The 24849-nt window shown below is 25.4% G+C and overlaps 1 protein-coding gene across 1 annotated transcript in view; it reads right to left on the reverse strand.

The window, feature by feature from the left end:
- LOC105845168 (adhesion G protein-coupled receptor L4) overlaps positions 1 to 24849 on the reverse strand; it is a 99179-nt gene that overhangs the window by 2660 nt on the left and 71670 nt on the right. The window contains exons 19-25 of the mRNA XM_065818142.1: positions 20677 to 20835; positions 17404 to 17689; positions 9013 to 9297; positions 8694 to 8898; positions 7397 to 7662; positions 5263 to 5329; positions 4572 to 4810 (exon numbers count right to left, since the gene is read on the reverse strand). Coding sequence (XP_065674214.1) covers positions 4572 to 4810; positions 5263 to 5329; positions 7397 to 7662; positions 8694 to 8898; positions 9013 to 9297; positions 17404 to 17689; positions 20677 to 20835 — 1507 coding nt within the window. The remainder of the gene's footprint in view (positions 1 to 4571; positions 4811 to 5262; positions 5330 to 7396; positions 7663 to 8693; positions 8899 to 9012; positions 9298 to 17403; positions 17690 to 20676; positions 20836 to 24849) is intronic.

Consider the following 24849-nt stretch of genomic DNA (forward strand, 5'->3'; position numbering starts at 1 on the left):
TAAAATTATGCAGAAAAAGTACTGTTTTCTAAATATCAAACAAAATATCGCTAATTTTTGATTTTTTTAAAGACAATTACCGTCAAATTTTACATCAAACAGCATGCATTTTAATTTGCTGTTTTTTTTAAAGTCAGTATTAAATTGTTAGTTTTTTAAGGTTTTAAAAAGTTTTTTACTTGCAATTAAAAATTTTTATAGTATTAATATATTTTTTTTAAATAATTTTTTGTAATCTCATTTGAACTGTGTATTTTCATTCTTGCCTTGCCTTCTAACTTATTAATCAGTTTTACTTTTTAAAGTCCCATAAAACAAAAGAAAGCTATTCGGAATTATGGACTGTTTGAAATAACTTTGAACCCTAACAATTTTTAATATAATTTTTAAATATTTTACGAGCTATTTTTTATATATAAGTGCATTCATCGTTTTCTCTAAATAAATTGTTTAAATTTGATTTTAGCAAAACAGAAGGTTTTATTATAATGTTATATAAAATGTCTATAAAATTCACATAATTAAGAAACTTGAAAAGCGCTTTTTTAAAAAAAGCTTCACATTTTACATTTTTGGAGAAAAATAAAAAATAAACAAATTATCAGGCGAAGTATTTTTTTAATCCTCAATATGTAATTATAAAATAAAGATAAAGGTAAATTTTTTATTCGTACTAACATTCTTAGATTTGTACCTTTCTCAATAAAGAATCCGAATGTTGGAAAAACTTAATGTGGAAAAAATGGATCTCTTTTTAAAAAAAATGCTTTTCAATTAACAAACTGCATTCAAATACAATTTAAGTATGTCTATTCGAAGACAAAATGTTGCAATTTGTTTGTGTTTGATTCTTAAATATTTCTTTTGACTATTTTTTATATAACTTAATAAACTTTTCAAAAAGTATGAGATTTAAATAAACAAATTAAACCTAAAAAAACAATCAAATCAAATAAAAATAACAATAGAGAAAAATCATAAGCAATAAAAAAGTTTAACGAGAAAACGATATCGCAAGTTGTATTTTTTAAAGATGGTATTTTTAATCTTTAATATGAGATAATAAGCTAAGAAAAATATAGTTTCTCAGACAGCTCAAGTAATATTTAGCTTTATATTACACTAGTTTCTAATCAAATGAATCAACTAAATTTAGCTTTATATTACACTAATTCCTAATCAAATGAATCAATTAAATTTTAACTTTATATTACATTAGTTCCTAATCAAGTGAATCAATTAAATTTTAGCTTTATATTACACTAGTTCCTAATCAAATGAGCCAACAGATAAATAATAAACATTCATATAGTAACTGAAAAACAAATATTTAAATTGCCAACATTTTAGTTACAGAAAAAAAAGGCCTGAGGTATATCATTTTCATCAGCTTAAACTCTACATTCACAAGATATATGGTTGTTTATATTTTTAAAATCAACTTGATGGGACAACATCAACTTGATGGGACAACATCAGCTTGATGAGACAACATTTAAATGATGTAAACTTGCAATTAAGATTAAAATAAACAAATTTTTTTATTGTAAAAATAATTGTTTTTATGCAACAAAACTTTGAATAACTTTTATAGAAGCAAATAAAAAATATTGCAGTGGAACTCCAGATTCAAAACTTATGTAAAATTATCTAAAATTTGGGGTTATAGTCCATAAACATTTACCCCAATAAATTCAATTAGCAAACTTGAAGGCTTGCTTAAAATCAATTTTTATTTTATTTCAACACATAATTTTAAATTAAGATTGGATAGGAAAAGCGCCAAAAATGATTTTGTGGTGACGATGTTTGTAAAATATAGTTATAGTAATATTGAGAGACGTAGGGTGGGGCAACAAACCTTATGCCATATATTGATTACTATATATTGATTACTATATATTGATTACATACATATATTGATTACTATATATTGATTGATATATTTTCCAATCTTTATATCATAAACTTACTACTAATAAGGTCTTTATTTTACATTTACCAACATTTTATTTTAAAATTTTTGTAATTAGTGTATTCAAAAAAGAACAAAAAAAAAATGTTTTTAAGTATTTCCCTGCTTTTATGATAAGACGCACTCCCAAAACTTTAAAATGGAAAACAACAGTTACCACTGCAACAAAAACAACAGTTACCAGTGTAACAAAAATACAAATTTCTTTTTAAAAACAAAATGAAAAAAAAAACAACAAAAAAACACGCAATTAAGCGTGTCGAAAATTAAATAAATATGCGGTAGTGGTGTAGTGATAAAGCGCTCGCTTCATAAGTGAGAGGTTCCGAGTTCGATCCCCACCACGTCCCTGGTAGTACCGCACTCAACTTGTTTCTCCGCGCAGCGCCTTGTTCGTCAAGGTTCGTGTTTTGGAGTTATAGAGTTGAGAGAGGGTTATAACCACTATTAAGTAGCCTCCTCATCTGTAGTGGCCTTCTCGGCCTTGAGGAGGTGAATAACATTGTTACTCTGGTAACTGTTGTTTTTGTTGCAGTGGTAACTTGTTTACTTAACTTATATAAAGTAACAAAATGAATATACATAGATATAAAGCTATAATAGAAAAAATTACATTATAATGCCAACCAATCCATAATAAGAATTTCTCGAAACAAAATGTGATTTGATGTCATATGAACATATAATCACAGCAGATTCAATATTTGTATTATACACAGCAGATTCAATATTCAGTATTATAGGGAAAACGATGGTTTTTAAAAACATTATTTCAAATACTTGATCTTTTACATACAACGTTTTAATTAGAAATTAATTAAATAGAGACCAAACATACAATTCAATATTCAAATTAACAATGTTCCTACACAAGTAGGCATTGCATTTATTATAGAGTGTGGTGAAGAGCTTTAAATTAACCTATGTGGATTAGTTAACGCAATTCCAAATTGTACTAAGTTTAAACATAATTGTGTCGAAAGATAATTTTTGCTCAATTAAAGATAATTGAGCAAAAAAATAAATGTTTTTAGCAATAGTTTGCCACTGTAACATTTAGTAATAAGAGATCATTTTTAGCAACAGTGTGCCACTGTAACATTAAATAAGGAGAGAAGATTTTAGGCAATAGTTTGCCACTGTAACATTAAGTAAGGAGAGAATATTTTTAGCAATAGTTTGCAAATGTAACATTTAGTGAGAAGAAAATATTTTTAGCAATAGTTTACCACAGTATCATTAAGTAAAGAGAGAACATTTTTATATATGTAACATTTAGTAAGGAGAGAACATTTTTAGCAACAGTTTGCCACTGTACCATTTAGTAAAGAGAGCATCTTGTCATAAGAGTTGACTAGATGCCTATAAACCAATATTTATTCTTTCTAATTATTAATGCATTAATAACAAAAACTTTACAACAAAAGGTACTTAAAAAAAAAGTATAAGATGAAAAAAAGTTTGCAAAATTTATAATATATAAATATACGATAACATAAGTTTCAACATTAGTTTTATATATGTAAACTGATTTTACTGACTTAAAAAAACATTTCTTGAATTCTAATTTTCTTTTAACTTTTTTTTTTTTTTAGACATTTTTTTATTGTTATTTCCTACTCTATTTAAAATTATAGAATGAAAAATAAATCTTATGCTAGACTTTACATGATATTTAAATTTTTTGTTATTTTGATTTTGCTTTGTTTGAACTAATGAATTTTTCTGTAGCATAAAGTTTTGCTAAACACGGCAAAAAACTTTATAAAAGCATTTTAGTGTAATTATTTACCATGAATTTAATAAATTATTTACCATAATAACATCTCTAGAATTTTTTACCATAAATTTAATGCAGTAGTGTGTAGTGGTAGAGAGCTTAATTCATAAGATCCCCACCATGTCCCTGGTAATACTGCGCTCAGCTTGTTTCTCCGCGCATTGGCCTTGTTCGTCATAGTTCTTGTTTTGGAGTTATAGAGTTGAGAGAAGGTTATAACCACAATTAAGTAACCTCCTCATCTGTAATGGCCTTCACGGCCTTGGGGAGGTGAATTAACTAATTAAAAACAAATTATTCTATATCACTAGGGACTTTTAATTAGAGTTTCCTGGAGCTTTAATATAGTTGAGAAAGCACTGGGGAAAAATAGGGAAAATGTTTAAAACATTTTTAGAATAGAATCCTATTAGTTTGATTCTGCATTTTTTTATTTATTTATATAAAAAATATTTTTAATTTTATTCCATTAAAACTATGATTTTATTACCAAAAAAATAATTTTGTAATGCTTTTTATAATAAACTATTTTCAGAGAATTTAAAAAAACAATTAATATTCTTGAAATTTATATATATATATATATATATATATATATATATATATATATATATATATATATATATATATATATATATATATATATATATATATATATATATTATATAGCAATCTGTAAATAATTATTAGAGGCTTTTTATCTCATCATTAAAAACAATTTTTTTTAATAAACTTTTTGAATTCTGGAGCTTTAATTAAATTGCAAAGTGTATCGCCTTGGTAGTGGTTGACAGTTAAATTTATACAAATGTTTACCTATTGCAAGCAAAGCAAACACCCAAGTAGTTCCTAGTAAGCAGCTTAAAATAAATACAGTTTTAACATCTTTTTTGAATCGAACAAGTGCTCCTTCATCTTTAAAATTGGCAGAAAGATCACGTTTTGGTTTAGATATCTTTATAATTACAAGTAAAAGAACAATCAAGTTAACAACAATAATGCAAGTTACAGGTAGCAACATTCCAATGTAAAATGGATAACCTTGAACTGTGCAACTAAATAAAAAAAAAAATTTAAAGCAATTTAACAAACAATGTTAATATTGATTTCTTTTTAGATTTACAATAAAAATATGATTTTGATTGTATAAAAATGTATTTAAATGGTGAATTTTGTAATTCTTTAAATTTAGTATTCAAATGGTGAATTTTGTAATTCTTTATATTTAGTATTCAAATGGTGAATTTCATAATTCTTTATCTTAAGTATTCAAATGGTGAATTTTGTAAGTTCTTTGTATTTAGTATTCAAATGGTGAATTTTGTAATTCTTTATATTAAGTATTCAAATGGTGAATTTTGCAAGTTCTTTGTATTTAGTATTCAAATGGTGGATTTCATAAGTTCAGTATATTTCAAGAAATAACTTTTGATTTTATTTAGTTTCAAATATTTGTTAGGTGTTGCAGTAACAAATTACTTAACTTACAATTACAATTAAAACTTACATTTTAGAGTTACCAAGATATTCAGAATGAACAACGCCAAAGTAGATAACAATGGGTAAAGGCAAACCTAAAATGTAAAGTATTAAAGTTAGGATTAACACATAGTCACCAACATGACTTAATAAAGGTTATTAGTAAGAAGGTCTAAATCTTTCCAAAACAAACTTTCTACCTTTCAACTCTTAACTTATTTCTAATAAACTTAAACTCTCACCTACTTCATTTCTCATCAATTCAACTCATTTGTATATATTCTCTCATTTTCAACTCATGTTTATACATAAGATTTATACATTTTACTTTAGTAACCATGGCTTGGTAGAGTACAGAGAAAGGGTAGACTTTTAGACCTTGGTGTATAGAGAAAGTCATTATTATTGCTCTACAATATTTTAATATTTAAAGAGTGTGTCCATTGGTGGAACATCATATTTATAACAATTATTTTTACTCATTTGAAAAGTATCAAAGTTTTTAGGAAAGAAAAGTAGAAAAACTATATATTAAACAATTAAACAATCTGTATACTTAATAATAGAAAATTGTTAACTAATATTAAATGTAAAATACAAAGATTTACTTAGATTTATTTACTAGATTTTACCAGTTTGTGGAAAGACTTTGACAGGAAACTTATCAAAGTATTGTTGACACAATATATTTTATTAACTTATACAATGCATGCGTTTGCCTTTTTTGTAAGCTTTATCTAACTTTTTTATTCTCTATTTTTTCTTTTTTTACACTTCAGCCCCATGTCTGTACAGACATAGATTGTGATAATTTCTTTAATTTTTAATGATTAATGTTCCAAAAATTGTGATTCATCCTAGAAAACTCATACACCTGACATTTTTATTTATGTGTGTGATTTTTTTCATTTTCTTTGTTTTTATACTTAGCAGCTAGGACTTAAAGCAATATACATACTATTACCATTATTACTTGAAGCAATATACATACTATTACCATTAGCAATATACATACTACTACCATTATTACTTAAAGCAATATAGATACGATTACCTTTATTACTTGAATCAATATACATTACTATTACCATTATCAATTAAAGCAATATACATACTATTACCATTATCTTAAAGAACAAGTATAACAAAAATATTTTATAACAACAATATTTTCATCATATCATAGGCTACCTGAATGATTAAATATATTTATTTAGAGTATTATTTATTGTGTTAATGTTGTAATAATTTTAAAAATAAATAAAGATTTTTAAAATGCTATACTCTAGCTAGAAATATATGACGACTGCTATTTCTCATTGAAAATATATAAAATATGAGGGATAATATCTTTCATTAGAAACTCTCACAAGCAATTTGTTTTGATAAAAATAAATACTTTAACTAGTTATATTTGCAACTTCTGTGCTACGTACTGTAACTTCTGTGCTACGTACTGTGCTTCTGTAACTACACGATCATAAACGATCTTCATTTAAACAACTGTGACTTATCAGAATTCCGTAACTTGATAAAAATCTTTACTAATATATAAAAACTTTTAAAAAAGCAACAGAATACTGGTAAAATTTATATTTTCTGAAAAATTTAAGTTTATTTATCTAGTAACTAAAACTTGCATTTTTCTGTTCCGTTTGTTTCAAACTTATTTTATTTTATGATAACATCACTAATGCATACAAAATCTTGTATGGATATGTATTCTTAGTTTACAAAATATCTAAATAGGTTACAATTAAGTAAGAGTAAATTAGAGATTATATGATTATAAAAAAAAACAAAAAAAAAAAGGATAATAAAAATAAACAAAACATATAGGAGTTTCTTGTAATTTATTGGAAATTGTGTACTAACAATAAAATAAAATAATTTTAAACAACAACTTATTTAGGAAATCTAAGTAAATTAAGTAAATTTTTAAAAAAACATTTTCCAGAAAAGTATGATGAAACACAACAATTGGTTATTGTTGTGACCAAATTAAATAACACACATGTAGACAATGGACAGGCTTTTGGACCTTGGTGTAACATAAAACTTTTTATAAAAAAAAAAAGAATTTAAAAGTTGATATAAAATAAAATACAATTACAAACAAACTAAAAACTAAATATTTAAGCGAATTTGTATTTAAAATTTACCCCATGCAAATAATGAAGACTTCACCATAAAAGATCTAGTTTCCAGTTTACTCATTACAGTTATTTTTTGATACAGGTTTACTCCTTCAACAGCCATCCAACAAAATGTGGTCAAGACAAAATAATGCAAACCAGCAGCAACAATTTTACATTTAATTAAAGACGATTTCTTTCGTTCTGCAGACGTAATGAATAATATGAGCAGAGTAAGTAAAGACACACACATAAAGAAATGAATTTTATGAGTGCGATCTTTTCGAAGATTCCTTTAATAACAAAAGTAAAAAAACAAATAAATACAATAATACAAATACTTCAACTCAACACTAACTGACGGTAAGAGGGCAAAGACCCAAATCTTATGGGAACCAAAAACCTAGCAAACCAACTTATAAATAATAACCAAGAGCCTCCCTCAACTAAGATTGTCAGAATTAAAAATAATTTAAAAATTACTTTAAAAATATTTTTGATTGAATTTTGGATAAAAATTTCTTTGTCATCTATTTAAAATCCAAAAAAAATCATAAACTCTTATTCCGGTAACTCTTTTGCAAAGGAATCAATTGAGATTTTTAATCGAACCTTTGATATGCAAATCAATAAAAGTAATTTGAAAAAGTCAGCCAATAATTAGAATATAAAATCCTTCATAATATTTTAAATATGAACCATGTACAAAACATATTGAATGTGTTACTACGGACGTGTTGCTATGTATCTATTGCTGTAATGTATTGCTGTATAAGTGCTATTACTGGTCTGTTGCTGTAAATGTGTTGCAATTAACTTGTATCTGTGATTTTATAGCTAGAGATTTCAAAGAATTGTTTTGATGCAAAAAAATTTAATAGAAATTTAATAATATAAAAATCTCTAACTGCTTTCCCTGTTTTAATCCCTCTTTCTAAAACATGCTGTTTAGTTAAGTGTGCTTTAAAAACATGCTGTTTAGTTAAGTGTGCTTTAAAAATAAGCGTATAAAACTTTTTTTTTTAAGATTTAACAGAAAAAAATTGTTATAAATAATTTGAGAAATTATACAATACATTTTCTAGAATATCAGAAGGTACTTGAAATAAATTTTGGTATTTAAGTAAAAACATTTACCTAAATTAATGAAGTTAATTTCCCTATATCATTTTCCTGTTTTTTAAAACTTTTTTAGATAATAGAGTGATATGAGTGATGATGAGTAAAGATTTACACCCTTATATCTAATTTATTTGATACTAATAATATTTTATAATATATTTTATAAAACTACCATGTTTAAAATTACTATTTTAGAAATTACCTTCGTAACAGTATTAAAACTGTTAACAGTAAAGTTACAATGGAAATACCACATCCAATCCAAGTTATAAGTTTTAATTCTAAAGGATTGTATCCAGTTTGAGAGGTATCCAAAATAAGTGCAAAATTTGTGAGATGATTGCACAAACAAAATACATATGCATTTGATTCATTAAACTTGTAGCATCCATTGTTTGACCATGCATCTAAACAGTTATATATTTAATAAAATTTGTTAAATCAATTAATTTCTGAAAAAAAAAGCTATGTGATGTTTATTGTTTATAAAAAAAAAACAATCAGAAAGAATAAATACTTACTAATACTAGAGTTCCAAAAGTAACAACTAAAATTTCCATTTTGATTTTTTGGCTTTTTAAATGTAATGGAAATTGGTTCACTTAAGTCAATAATAGTCTGATCAATAATACTAACTGAAACAACAGCACTTGATATTAATGCTTCGACTGATCTAGAATCAGATAAGGATACAGATCCATTTGTATTAAGAAAGAAGTATGGATTTCGATAAATGAAGGCATACATAAGGCTATACTGAGGAATGGCTGCCTTTGGAATCAGTATAACTGCATCATTATTTCCTTCTAAAAATTAAAAATTTTACTCCCTAAATAACATAATTTTTGTTAAATTCTTGTAAAACAATTAAATAAAAAATCATGTTAAATGACATATCGAGAAAGATATATCTAAAATTCTTTAAAATTTTTTTAAAAAAAACTATGTTTTCTACAACACCTTAAAATTTTATACTATTTAAGCACTTTTAACAAGACTAATAAAAAGAATGATTGGGTACAAGTATAAAAAATTGAGTCTGAAATCTTAAATCTAATATGTATCTGTATCCCTATTTGTACATTTGGGGTGCATTGTTGAAACCACACAAACCTTTAATATAACTTTAGTTTGATTAGAAAAAAGTAATAAGTTTTGCTACTGCATAACTCACTGCTTAGGATATAAAAAGTAATACAAATCATACAGTTTTAATGAATCTTATTTATTAGGGAAAAAAAACAACATAAATAAGGCAAATATCTTTTTAACTACAACTTTTCAGTTTAAAGTTGTAATTAATGTATTTGTGTCCCTTTTGAAATGACGGGTTTAACATGAAAATTTTTTTTTTAATTGCCAGGTACACTAAGAAAGTTTTGTTGAACTTGATTTACTTTTGTATTGAAAATAATTGTTATGTTTATACCAGCAGACTTCAAATATGCTCTGTTAAATCTTATTAAAACTAGTTTTTAAATGAAAACTAATTTTTTTTTTTAAATGTCAATTCACCTCCCCAAGGCTGAGAAGGCTAATACAAATGAGGAGGCTACCTTATTGTGGTTAAAACCCTCTCTTAACTCTATAACTCCAAAACACGAACCTTAACAAACAAGGCCGCTGTGCGAAAAAACAAGTTGAACTTAAAACTAATAAAACTTATTAAAACTAGGTATATAGGTTGAAATGAGCTAATATCAAAATGCGACTACAAAAAAAAATTTGTTAAAGTTATGTAAGCTAACACTGTATTGTATTTTGTATAAAACTTTTATGTCTTAAAGTTGATTGTAATGTCTGATGATCAGATAAAGTGAAACTCTGAGTCATTTATAAATACACACACACACACACACACACACACACACACACACACACACACACACACACACACACACACACACACACATATATATTTATTTATATATAATTGTTTTGTTTTCAAACTCAAAAAAAACACACTCCTTTTATCTTATATATTAAGTCCTTTTTTTACTTTTAAATTTAAAACAATTAAAAATGTTTCTCTTTTTACTCTTTTCTTCTATTTATTTAAATACCCAATCTGACTTTTTAAAAATTGATATTCTAACAATAAATAAAGTATATTCTGTAAAATACTGTGTTTAAATCCATTTAAAAATTAAATTACTTAATCAGTCTTCTCCGTTTAGCCAGCACTTTCGCGCTTGCCCATTTGCCCGCAAAAACTTTGGCAAGCACATAAAAAAGCACTTGCCAAAATTAAATAAAAGCATTTTGATTTAATTTTTTAGTGCAACAAAAAATATTACTGTTTATTTGTTCAACTTTTATGAAAAATGCTTTTTTTTACTAGTTTTTTTTTAAATTATTTTATCTAGTATTTATTCAAAGCATTCTTTCCCCTACTTTTATTTTATATTTAAACAGGAGAAAAAAATGAATTTTTTAAATCGCGCAGACTACCTTAAAAAAAAAACACCATCCAACTAGCGCTTTTTCGTGCGCTGGCATTAAATTTTAAATGGAGAAGACTGCATAATGTTAATTAACGCTAATCAAAATATACTCTTTTTACAATATATTTGCCTTTAAATCATTTTAAAAATAGATAAAACATCAGTTTCAATAGAAATCAAAGAAAGATTTATTACCTTGCATCTTGCTGGTAATTTAATAAAAAAACTCAATTGATTCTTAAGAAAGTATTGTAGTCATGTGTCACTAAAATAATAGCTAAGCGGAAAAGAAAGGTGGCACATTAGATAAAATCAGATCTGGAAGACCAAGAAAAACAATTGATCATAATAGTATAATCTTGCACTCTTCTGGACAGTTTGAAGGATTCACATCTTTAGGAACAATTGCCTCATTATTATATTTGCACTACTGTAGAAACTTCTTAGAATAGTGAGAAGCAGCTAGATTAGGCTAAAAGAGATATCAACATTTGATCTTTTTTATAAATTAAAAAATGTCTTTTTAGGAGGTAGACATTGGTGTCGAGATCAGCAGTGAAGGTCTTCTCAGTGATAAAACAAGAGGGCTACATGTCACAGCTGCAACTTGCTTGCCACAGGAAACTTGGTTGCATATATTTCTTGTTGAATATATTTAAATTGATCATATATAGGTTTATCTTTGTTACCACAGTTAAATTGTTGAAGAGTTGAATTGTTGTTGAAAAATCTGCTTTGCAATGTTTTTTAATCTTCAATTATGTACATACTTTTTTATGTACATAACTATTTTTACCAACTTCTTGGTATACCAAATTATTTTAATTTTACTATCTAAGCTTCTATTAGGTGTATTTTTCTTATGAAATGTTTTGATTCTAGTATATTTAAGTACTCCTTTGATATAACCATGTGAAGTCTTGAACTTTCTCACTAGATCTCTTTGTGGTTTGGATTTCTTGCTAATGAACTGAGAAGATTGTAGATTATGGAAATTTTTTTTTCCTTTACTTCCAGATTTTTTTATCGAAGTTTTGAGTAGTCTTAAACTTACTTATAATATCTATGACAATAGATTTTGGTATATTTATATGTTTAGTGATCATACTGTTTGAAGTCTATGAATTCTTACAAAACAATTTGCAACATTTTTACGCACCTAAATTTGATTCTATGACAATTTGCAAATCATTGATTTGTAAACAAAAGTTAATCAACACAATTTAAGATAAGGAAGAAACATTAAATTAAAAAAAAAAATTAAAATGAAAAACCTTTACAGTTTTAGAAAAATCCTTATTTAAATTTATTCAAATTTTTGGTGTCTGCCGGATATATGTATATATATAAATATATATATTTATATATAAATATATATATATATATAAATATATATATATATAAATATATATATATATATATAAATATATATATATATATATTTAAATATATATATATATATATAAATATATATATATAAATATAAATATATATATATAAATATATATATATAAATATAAATATATATATATATAAATATATATATATATATATATATATATATATATATATATATATATATATATATATATATATATATATATATATATATATATATATATATATATATATATATATATATATATATGTAAATTATGTTAGTGTATTTTACAAATAGAGTGCTCAATGTTCTTAAAGAACAGAGCAATAATTAATTAGTAAAAAACACTTATCTAACTTTTATCTTCTACTCGGAGTTTCACCATCGCTGGATCATCAGGAAGAGATCATCATATATGTATATATATATATACATATATGAAGACCTCAGTGGAAAAACCGGCGTTGTCACATTTAAAAAGTATTGAGAAAGTATTTATTGATCGTTAATAAAAGTCTTTATTTAAAGCAAATGAAACTAAGCAATTTAAAAAAATTTATATTATAATTATTTTATTTAAAACTTATTCAAAAACAAAACATTTTGTAATTTTTTATACAAAATTTTTTTTTTTCTTTGCTTTAAATAAAGACATTTATTAATGATCAACAAATACTTTCTCAATACTTTTTAAATGTGACAATGCCGGTTTTTCCACTGAGGTCTTCATATATATATATATACTATTAAAGCGCTATTGTACACACTTTTTCTACTTATACATTTTTTTACGACCTAAAACAACAATTTTATATATTTCCAGTGTGTCTAATAGTTACAGTTATATATATATATATACATATATATATATATATAAAATTATATATATCATACACTGTGTATAGGTGAGCAGGATTTAGTACATGCATCAACTGAAAAATAGGCAGAAGGTCTCAAGGAGTGACACTATTTCAATTATGAGTTTAGGCTGGGGCAGCTTTTTTTTTCATTACTCTTTTCAGAAAAAACAGTAGATAAAGTAAAAAAAGTAAGCAATTGCTGATCTTTATTTGCTATAAAAGATATATATATATATATGTATATATATATATATATACATATATATATATATATATATATATTTATATATATATATATATATATATATATATATATATATATATATATATATATATATATATATATATATATATTTAAGGGTGTCCCAAAAAAAAACAAAGTGATACTTTTTTTAATGCATACCCTTTTATTTTGTTTGTCTCATTTAGAATTTAGAATTAAAGTTTTGTGTGCTTATTATCAAAACAACCTGCAGCAAAATGTGTCTGTGCTTGCACTGTACAATGGGATAAAAAACTTGCATGCTTGTTATTACTTGTTTATTTTATTAGTAAAATAAGTATTTAAAAGGGAGATATTTTTAATAGAAGACAAAAAACATCAAATCAGCAGTTCGAAACTTCCCCCTAATAGACAAATACTGGGAGTTTAGTTCTATAATTTTCATAAAGTGAATATAAGTGTCAATGAAAGTGCAAAGCTTACTATTCGTAAATATATTTAGTGGGATAAAGCTTGTATACAAACTAAATCATTACCTAACTAGTTTCATTATACTAAATTTGGAGAGATTTGCAAAAAAATGCAAAAAAAAACAAACAAAACACAAGAAGTGTTTTAACAACATCGACCAGAATTTCGTTCCAACTTAGACCATTTGTTTGACATTGTTCATGCTGACAAAATAGGACCTTCTTGGTCACTTAGCTGGCATGGAGAATAAACTTACAGAAAAAGAAGAAAAGGCGCACTTTATAAACATTGAGGAAAAGTGCAAAATAATTTGCATTGTTAGCTCCATCGACATGATCTTATGAACAACCAAAAGAAAACTCATCTTCTGATTTTGATTTTGAAATCCTCTCAGCCCAATAAAACTTGTATGCTGAAAAATTTCATAACTCAGAACTTGTTTGCTGCATTAGATAGATGTCAGCTAAGTGTTAGAGATTCTGTATTTATAATTGAAGCTACTATTAAAATACTAGAGCATAACGCAGATGACTTTTCTATAAGCAAGTCCTCAATCCACATAATTTGTACAGAAATGCAAAGAGAGCAGACTTAAGTTATGAAAGTTAATTTTCAAAACAATATTGGACAGCTCATCAGTAAGCAAACAGGCACAGACAGTTTGGAATGGCATTGTCAACTGGAATCTTGAGGACATATTCTTTGTTGTGATACTACTGTCCCAAATACAGGTCATATTAATAGTGCATGAGTGCTTTTTGAACAAAGACTGGATAGAGAAATGCTTATTTTTGCTTGTCGTTATCATGTCTACAAACTAGTAAAAAAAAGTGTCTTTGAAGCAAAAATCAACTAAGTAACTACAAGCACAGACATTCCGTTGTTTAAAAAGTTTTGAGAAAACTGGAAAAATGTTGATGCCAAAATAACACAAAGCTTAACAGAAAAGTCTTGTGTAAATGATTCAGAAATTGATAAACTGCTAGAACTTTAGCAGTAAAAGCACCTTATCAGGACTTATGCTTTTTAAAGTCCATGAAAGCTTACGAAACAATAGGCACAAGCATTTCCAAAGCAGCTTTACAGAAGTTTTACCAGCATTTATGCTATTTGACTAGGTTGCCTGCATTTATGTTATTTGACTAGAGCACTGAAACTGTAAGAATAAAATTTTTCACTGTGTCCTCCTTCATAAAAAGCGGACATCTGGTGACCCTATATTTGATTGATGAAGTGTCTGTTTTGACTTTATTTGATAATGATGTCAATCAAGTAAGTAAAAATTGTTGCTAATATAGCTAAAGAAAACCCATCAGCCCACAATAAACTTTACATTGCATTAACAGAAGAACTTTGTTACTTACCCACTTTTAGGGATGTTTTATATGTAAATCATACTTCAATTTTCTTTTATAGTTTACCATACAATTGATAACTGTTCCTTCTGTTCTAATTTTATAGAAAAACATTTTATAGAAAAACAAGTTGTCTCTGTCGAAAAAAAGTTCTTATCTAATCGAATTAAAATTGATGACAGGTTTTTGAATAAGAGCCCTTCTTTATGGTCAAATGATTCGTTCCAACAAGCTAAAAGTATATCCTCTATCATATTGTAAAAAGCAAACTTTGAAAAGGAAATTTAATGATTAATGAGATCTTTTTTTTTTTTTAAACATCTTTGCTTCCAACAAACCTGCAAGCAACCACTAACAAAGTTGGAAGTTACTGGAAGAGAAAAGATTGTAGAGCAAGATAACGATTGACGGACGACTTAAAGGATTGCAAATTATATGAATCAGGAAAGCAAGATGAAGGAAGCGAATTCCAAAGAGCTCATGTTTGAGGAAAAAAATAGACGATTAAGCATTTTTGGAGCACTTAGGACAAATAAGCACTTTTGGAGCACTATTAACCAGATATGTAGAAAAAGCTAATTCCTACAATATCATTTAATGCGGAAGTGGTGTAGCGATAGAGCACTTGCTTTATAAGCAAGAGGTTTCGAGTTCAATCCCTACCACGCCCCTGGTAGTACTGCACTCAATTTTTCTCCCCGCAGCGGCCTTGTTTGTCAAAGGTTGTGTTTTAGAGTTATAGAGTTGAGAGAGGGTTATGGACACAATTAAGCCTCCTTGTCTGTAGTGGCCTTCTTGGCCTTGGGGAAGTGAATTACCATTAAAAAAAAATGAGTCTTTAACTATAAATACATAATAAATATTATAAATGTGTTTTATTTACTGAATAAAAATAATAAACTTTACAATGTCCTTATAACATGTTAGCTTCATACTAACTTTTCAACTTAAACATTGATATCAAGTTGGAATGGGTTATCATTATCCGATCTCAATAACATTTTAATATTTAAATTTTTAGGGTCAAATGAAAAAAAATAGAGCATATGCATTATGAAATTCAAAAAAAAAATTTCACCCTTATAGCCTGGGACACTTTAATATCTCTCTTTCTCTATCTCTCTCTGGAAACGGTAGACATTACATGGGAGTTGCTTAACTCTAGATTTAATGTATTAACAAATAGCCAAAGCTTTAAATAGAGTCTGCCTCACAGCATTAATTATGAAATTATGGTTTTAATGGAAAACAACTAAACTGGATACAACCTTCACTTTTGGATACTAACTCCCTCTAAATAATTCGAAATAGTGTACGGCAAAAATCCGTTCTTTACATTTACTCTATTACTTTTTGTAGTGTTTATAAATTACATGCCAGATGTAAAGTTTTCAAACTATTCGATGATGATAGTAAATTGATAAATATTATAAAAAACCAATACAACATTGAACAACTTCAAATCCTAACATGATAGATCCTCAACCATAGCTGCACTTATTTGGGCTATTGCATGTTTTGAGCACTAGTATCTCTTAAAAGAACATGTAAATACTGGAACATATATGTTAGGCCATACCTAGAAAATGGCAAGGCTACAACTAGAATATGACAAGGGTTCCTATAAAAAAAAAGTAATTTGTGAGCTGATAAGAAGATAATTGAACAAGTTAAAAGAGAAGAAAGCGCAAAACTGTTATAAAAGAACTTCTTTTTTCTAAACTAAGTAATTGGGATTTGGAATAAACTTCCCTGATGTTGTCAAAAACTAAAAAATAACAAAACCATTAAAATCACCTATGATGTCTACATAATAACAATATAAAATTATATACATACAACCCATCTTAGTTAGTCAACTTTGCTTAAAGCCACAGCTTATGATAATTGTTATTAATAGTATTGCTGGCTTTGAGAGTACAGAAGATAAAAAATGATTCTTTTGACAGCAAATTAAGTAACTTTTAATTACTTTAGCTTCCAACTAAATATATGTTGCCTTAGAGCCAAACCATTGAATTGATTGTAAATGCATATAAAATTAAAAATTTAAATAATTGCAAAAACGCCAATTTGATTGACTTAAATTTTTTTTTTTTTTTTTTTTTTATGTTCACAAGGATAGTAAAACTACTTTTAAAGAATAACAATAGTAAAAAAAAAATATTTTAAACTTACCATTTAATAATGAATCATTTCCTATTATTACAACCATTTTTTGATTAGAACTTTCAAATGCCACTATACAAATATTTGTATGAGAAGCTTCACTATGCTTGTTACTCATTCCTATATTTGTTGAGCTAAAATTTTGAAACAGATCACTCTTAGTAAACGTTTGTGCCATTATGTCAATAGTTTCCAAAAACTTCTTAGAAGAATTGTGTTCATTTTGTGCTTTTAAAATTAATGTTTGATCAAGATCTAAAACTACATTAACCAAGCCTAAAACATTTCCCAATACCTAAAAATAATGTTTTTATTTTTAAATATTTTTTTCTTACAAAATTTAAAAATACAACTTATTATTTATTCTTTAGAAACATCTCTTTTAAAAAATTCAGCAAAATGATTTAAGAAAACACAATTATCAACTGATTATTAATTATTCTGTTCATGATAAAACTTTAATTTTTTCACCATTAAAGAAGATTGATCTCTTAATCTTTTGTGCCATTAAGCTCAACCTATTCTATCGATGAAACATGAATTTTTAAGGCTACCTTATTTCCTAATAAAGCTTTAAAAACAATTTATTTCCAGTAATTCTAACTTTAACATTCTAACTTTAATCTCTAGTTTAGGGCGATACATAAATGCATTCATAAAAGATTTAATATAATAGAAAAATATTAGCCAAAATATTTAACTTGGATTGATTTATTTAAGCCAATTTTTTGTCATCATATTAGTATATTTTTAAATAATCTTCTATTAATCTTTATTTTTGTCATGACAACTGTCAAAATATGCTTTGTTCAAAAAAAAATTTTCCTCTAATTTACTTCATTTTTCCCTCAGGCATTCACTGCTAGTGTGTGACCATTCAGCAAAGTTATATGCCAAAGTTTTTAAATAACTTTAAAAAAAAAAAAACTTGCAAAAATTATTTAAAAAATTTCATTATACTATATGATTATATTAATCAAGAGTGTAATAAACAAATAGATTCTATTAGGAATAAGTTTTTATATATTTTAAGATTGAAAAGAATGACTTGTTTAAGGGTGCAGCCAGCTAGTTATTATTATTATTATTATTACTTACCAAGATTATTTATATTATTATTATTTCTATTATTCATTATTGTTAATAATATCAACAATATCAGTAGCAATAACAATTTATTATACTATAATACTTTGTACTGCAGTTGCTCATTGGTGCATCTTTTGATATGGAACTTTTTAAATGAAGAAATTATATAATTGATATTATATAATGTCTATTTCTATTTTTTATTTGTTTATTTTATTAGATTTACTTATTATATTAGTCTACATAATTTGTTAATAGATAAGCCTAGTGTATTTTTAAATCTTTTTTTAAAAAACTAAAACAAAAAATGAAGGTCAGGTAAAAAATTATTTTAATTTTTGTCTTAATGTATAAGTATAAATAATATTTTCGAAAAATGTTTAATAAGCAAAATTTATTACTGGAAACCCATAATAGTCTTAAACTGTATATTATTTAAATTTTATAAAAAAGACAGGTCATTATTTTTGATTACAGCTTGGCTTATTTTCTGTAGGTAGTCTGTTGGTATTGATAAATATGACTATTAGATTACTTTTATTATTGAAACTGCTTGCTAATCATTCACTAAAAGCCAATACAAAACATTTCGTTAAAAAAACAATTTTTTATATTTTAATTTGATTTTTTTATGTGTTTTTTTTTTTGTTGCTTTTTACAACAGACTTTATAGTTTGTTATTTAAAAATTACTTTGAAACCATTGCAAAATTGTAAACTTTTTTAAATATGTTTTCTATTTAGATGTCTTGAATTGTCTTAATATTTATCTTATTAATTCTTATAAACTCACTTTTTATTATACGAAATCTCATAACTATTTTAATACTGTTAATGATAATGTATAATAAAAAATAATAAAAATTGTTTGATCATTGTTGTTATTGGTAATATAAACTATTGGTACTTTTAATTACTGCTATGTAGTTTTACTTTTATATTAGGCTGTGCCTAATATAAAAATAATAACAGATACCTCAATATTCTGAGGTATCTGCTATTATTATTGATTTTGAAGAAAAACTCCATAACAGAAGTTATGTCTTTAACTCAAATTATTTACTAAAGTTCAACATAAAATAACGTTAATCAACAAAAACTAAGAAATAAGTTTTATTAAACACTGTTTTAATAATTCTGTTTTTATAAGTGACTTTTTTTTATGATCACATATAAAATTATTGCTTTATATTTATATGACGTGTTTAATTCAATTTACAATTGTTTTAACTCCTAATTAAAACAATTCTAAATAAAAAGTGCGGGGAGGGGAGGAAAGCAATATTTTATTTTAACTTTTTTATGCTTTATATTATATTTTATATTAATTGAAAATTAAGAAAATGAGCGAGGGGGAATACTTGTTGATGAAATCTTTGTTGCTAAAATGATATTTTTTGTTCATGTTGTTACAAATTTTATTATATTATTTAATAATTGTAAACATATTATTTAGTAAATTGAATTGTAACTATATATACTTTTATTTTGCTTTTTATTATTATATTAGTAAAACCTGCTCCTTATTTAAATTATTTTTAAATTAATAACTTATCACGCCTCTCAAAAAAATGAGAACCTTATGAAATGAGAGGGTCATTAATATTCATAAAATCTTTTATTATTCGAAAAATTTCTTATAACATAAAAACACAAGAAGAAAACTGTTAGTTTGACGCATTTACTCATCTATGATAAAGAAACTAATTACTAATTAAGTCTAATAATTAATGTCTTTACCTAATTAATTTGTTAAGTTTGTGCACTTAGAACGAAAAACAACTTTTTATAATATTTATATAATTGCTTTTTTTTGGTGAAAAACAATTTTATTTCTTGAAGTAAAGTATTGTGCAACGATTTACTTGAAATAAAGTATTGTTCAACGATTTTACTTGAAGAAAAGTATTGTGCAACAATTTTACTTGAAGTAAAGTATTGTGCAATGATTTTACTTGAAAAAAGATAAGACAAAAAATTAAATCAATTTTAACAATCAGAAAAAGTTATTTTACATTTCCATAAATATTCAAGTCCACATTAAACATATCATATGATTTAAATTTAAAAAAAAATGTTAAAGTAAAAAAATAACAGCGTATGAACAAACAATGCAAATTGTTTTAGAATTTGTCAAAATTAAAAGTTTACAAGGGTTAAGGTGACAAACATTATAAAATGCATTACTACCTACATTTACTTTTGCGCTTTCTGTAACATTCACCTTTATCAATTGACCTAGTGCAAGAATATCTGCTAGAAGCGATATATCGCTAATAGTATTCAATTGTAAGCTGCCTGTAATCTTAGTAGCAACAATATCAATCTTTTCTTCAGAGGTTAAAATGGATGACTAAAAAATATTCGAATTATAAAATATGTAAAATTTTACAATAACTTAGAATAGGGTACATCCATAAACTATGCCATGCTCTAGAAGGAGGGAATATATGTGTGTGTGTTTGTGTGTCTGACTTTAAACAAATTCTAAATAGAAATGATAATAATGAAGTTATTTATAAAAATATTAACGCTAAAAATAAACTTATATTATTAGACTAAGATACTAATCTACTATAGCAGGGGCAATTATATTGTTTTCTACAAAAATTGCATAAAAAATTTTTTTTACTAAGGAGCAATATAAGGTAAATTTGCAAACAGTAGGTATAAATAAATAGATGACTTATCTAAAACACATTAAAAAAATTTGATAACAGTCTAACTTTAGACCTATTATTTCTTCAATTAATGCCTATAATTATAAACTAGCAAAATATTTTAGTAACTTAGCCAAAACGTGTATTCACTAAAATATTACTTTTATTTAGGAATTAAGTAATAATTATCTAATTTCTATTGATGTTAAAAGTTTATTTGATTGGAAGAAACCACTAAATTAGTAGCTTCTAAAAGATTAAATAAATATACGGAACTTAAAATTTTATCAAATTTCTAATTAGTTACGTGGACTTAACTATACTCTTTTTGACCTTAGTTTTAAAGTTTGTTAATACATGGTTTAGTTATACCTATATTTAAAACCTCAAAACTGGCTTATTTAAAAATTAGTACCCAATTAAACATATTGATAAATGTATCATCAACTAATTAAATTAAAAATTCAAAAAATTAACAAAACAGTTAAGTAAAAAAGATTTAAATATCAAGTTATAATTTTCTTCCATTAAAACTATGCAAAAAGACTTAGTTTATATAAACAAGTTAAAGATAAAATTATTGTATTTTGATTATTATGATTGGTTGGTTTTAATAATTGTTTTTTCTTTTGACATTTATGTAATAATTTTTTTAACTGGCTTTTGTATTTTTGCATTAAGTTCTGAGACTGGCGTATTTTATTATTGTATTTAATGATCTTTTTAACTCTTTGTAATAGATTTATAGTAGATTTTTGTAAGAGAGTAATTAATCTTGTAACACCATATAAAAATGGTTTTTTAATGATTTTTTTTAAACTTTACTGATGATGAACTATCTAGTATAAATTAATTTGTATAATTTATGCTAGATAGTTTTATTAACCTTTACTGATGATGAACTATCTAGTATAAATTAATTTATATAATTTATACTAGATAGTTCATCATCAGTAAAGTTTAATAAAATCATTAAAAAACCGTTTTTATATGGGTTACAAAATTAATTACACTATTAAAAGTTAAAACATAATGAACATAAGTAAACATTTAGAAAACAACAGTTATTTTGGGTTTTACAAACTCTGTCAACGAAACTTCAAAGCTGCATTAAGAGGCTATTATTGTGTCACATTTTCTCTTAACTTAGAGCATGAACAAAGTACCTGAAAATATTGAACTACAAAATATTATTACCACCATATTGTATGTCGTTCTATTCTTTACAAACATTTGTGGTATATACATACATACATATATATATATATATATATATATATATATATATATATATATATATATATATATATATATATATATATATATATATATACATATATATATATATATATATATATATATATATATATATATATATATATATATATATATATATATATATATATATATATATATATATATATATATAGGGTTATTCAAAAAAAGGTCAATTTTTTCCATAAGTAGAAACAGTTTTAGGTAAAATAAACTTTTACCCATGAATCTGGCATGATGAACAGTCCCAAGAATGTGAAGTTTAAATCTGTCGGTGTGTGACAGTACTACAAATGTAAGTTCAGCTAATTCCTGATAATCTTTATGAAACTTTCTATCCTAAACAAATTTTTTTCCTAAGTTATAATAATTTAAATAACTTACTACAAAATTATAAGACAGGAAAATTATAAATGAAGTACTACTTCACTATACCATTTTTTGGAAATAGTAAGGGATAACTAGATTTAAATGAACTAATTTATAAAGCTTTTATCACTCTCCTTCTTAAAAACCTTGGTGCTAATTATATCTGCAAAATTGAATAGCGCTCAGCCTTTATTCATTAATCCAGGAATTAGTAGAAATTGATAATCTTTAAATCTTGAATTTTAGTATCTAGATCATTCCAATGGTTCTTAAGAACTTTAAATAATTTATTTTCTGGTCCTGTAGTATGACTGCTTAGATAAAGCTCCCAAAAATGGGTAACATGACGCTCAAAAATATGGCGTCGACATGCAGTTAATAACATAGGGCGCTGAAAGGGCACAATGATTCTGCTACAAGCTCCTTTTGCTTTACCTGTGTTAGCGCTAGTGCACAGTGGTCCGTTTGGGCTGTTTTGCGGACAAATTTATATAACTATTTGAAGGCAGGTCAAAATTGCCTCAGATTTATATTATAAAGTTGCGGCCTATGTGTTAACATCAGGGTAGCAATCGTGCAAAAAATGGGGTGCTGATCCGCCCAGGGCGTCACTTTTTTATAAGTGTTAAAAAAAAAAAAATTCTTCTTCCTAGTTTTTAAATTTCCTAACAGCACTACCTCCTTCCTTTACTTGCTTGTATTTTCCATAAAGGAGCGGCGAAAACCATTTTCCAACCCCTGCGATTACTGTGTATGCAGCCTAAATTTTTACGCCGAATCAAACTTTTTAATTATGTAATTTTGTAAACCATAAATAATGATTTGTATTTACAAAATAAAAACATTGTATAGTATTTTATTTATGTTGCGTAGTTATAACTACAATTATTCATGCAAGCTATAGCTTGCATTAAACACAGGAATTAGGTAATGACATTCATCACTGAATTAAAACTTCCTATTTACGAATTCTAGCAATAGTTTATATTGAATTAAAACCCTCAAAAATTAACATTAAAAGCCATATATAACAATTAACAATAAAAACTGTTTAACCACATAATCGTCGCCAAATGGGTTAAAGCTTTATAAAATAAAATTATTCAATTCAGAATAAGAACAAACATTAAACACTGAACACGATAAAAACAATTTAGTAAAAGTATATTACTTTGTTTCTGGTAATTTCTCCGTTCAATATGGTTCTCTATACAGAACAAGAAGTTTTCAAAATAATATTAGATAACAATGTTAATTCAGCACAAGCATTAATTACAGTGTTTAAAATGTTAGAGAATATTAACGACATTGACGAACATTCAGAGTTAGTTTTAACAAATACATTTAGGCAGTTCAGCAACCTAAAAAAATCAATGTTTATTGCAAAACGTATCAAGATTGACAAAGAAGCTATAGTAAAGCTGGGAAAAGTGGAGGTAATTAAAACCTTCAAATATATATGTAAATTAAACAAAAAATGACATAATTATTATAGAATATTTTTTAATTAGTGCAGGTATTACTGCATTTATAAACAAAACTTAATTTTGACAAAAATCATTATCATTACTTTTGTGATTATAAATCATAAAGTTTGATATTACTAATAATAATAATTAGAATTTTTAGTGTTACATATATAGTATTATAACAATTATATATATATATATATATATATATATATATATATATATATATATATATATATATATAACATATATTTCATATATAGGTTTTGCTGTCATTTAATGAAGATATGATAAACCAAGAAGATGACTACAATTCAAAAGAAGATACGCAAAGAAATAGAAAAAAATGGGATAGTATTTCTCGAAAGTCAAAAATTCGAAGAACAGAAGAACTCTGGAAAAATGTAAACAAACTTGCTGAAATCGAGAATATTGATCTGAAAGAGGTTTGTGATTTCCTATTATCTAGATGTTCATCCTCTAGCTGTGTCAAAACTTCTCAAATAACAACTGTGACAGCTGTTGCAATCTGCTGTGATTCACTGCTGGGTCGATCAGCATACAGAAAACTGAGGAAAATGCTAAGAGCTAACA

Source organism: Hydra vulgaris, chromosome 14, assembly GCF_038396675.1.
Source record: "Hydra vulgaris chromosome 14, alternate assembly HydraT2T_AEP".
Classification (NCBI taxonomy): domain Eukaryota; kingdom Metazoa; phylum Cnidaria; class Hydrozoa; order Anthoathecata; family Hydridae; genus Hydra; species Hydra vulgaris.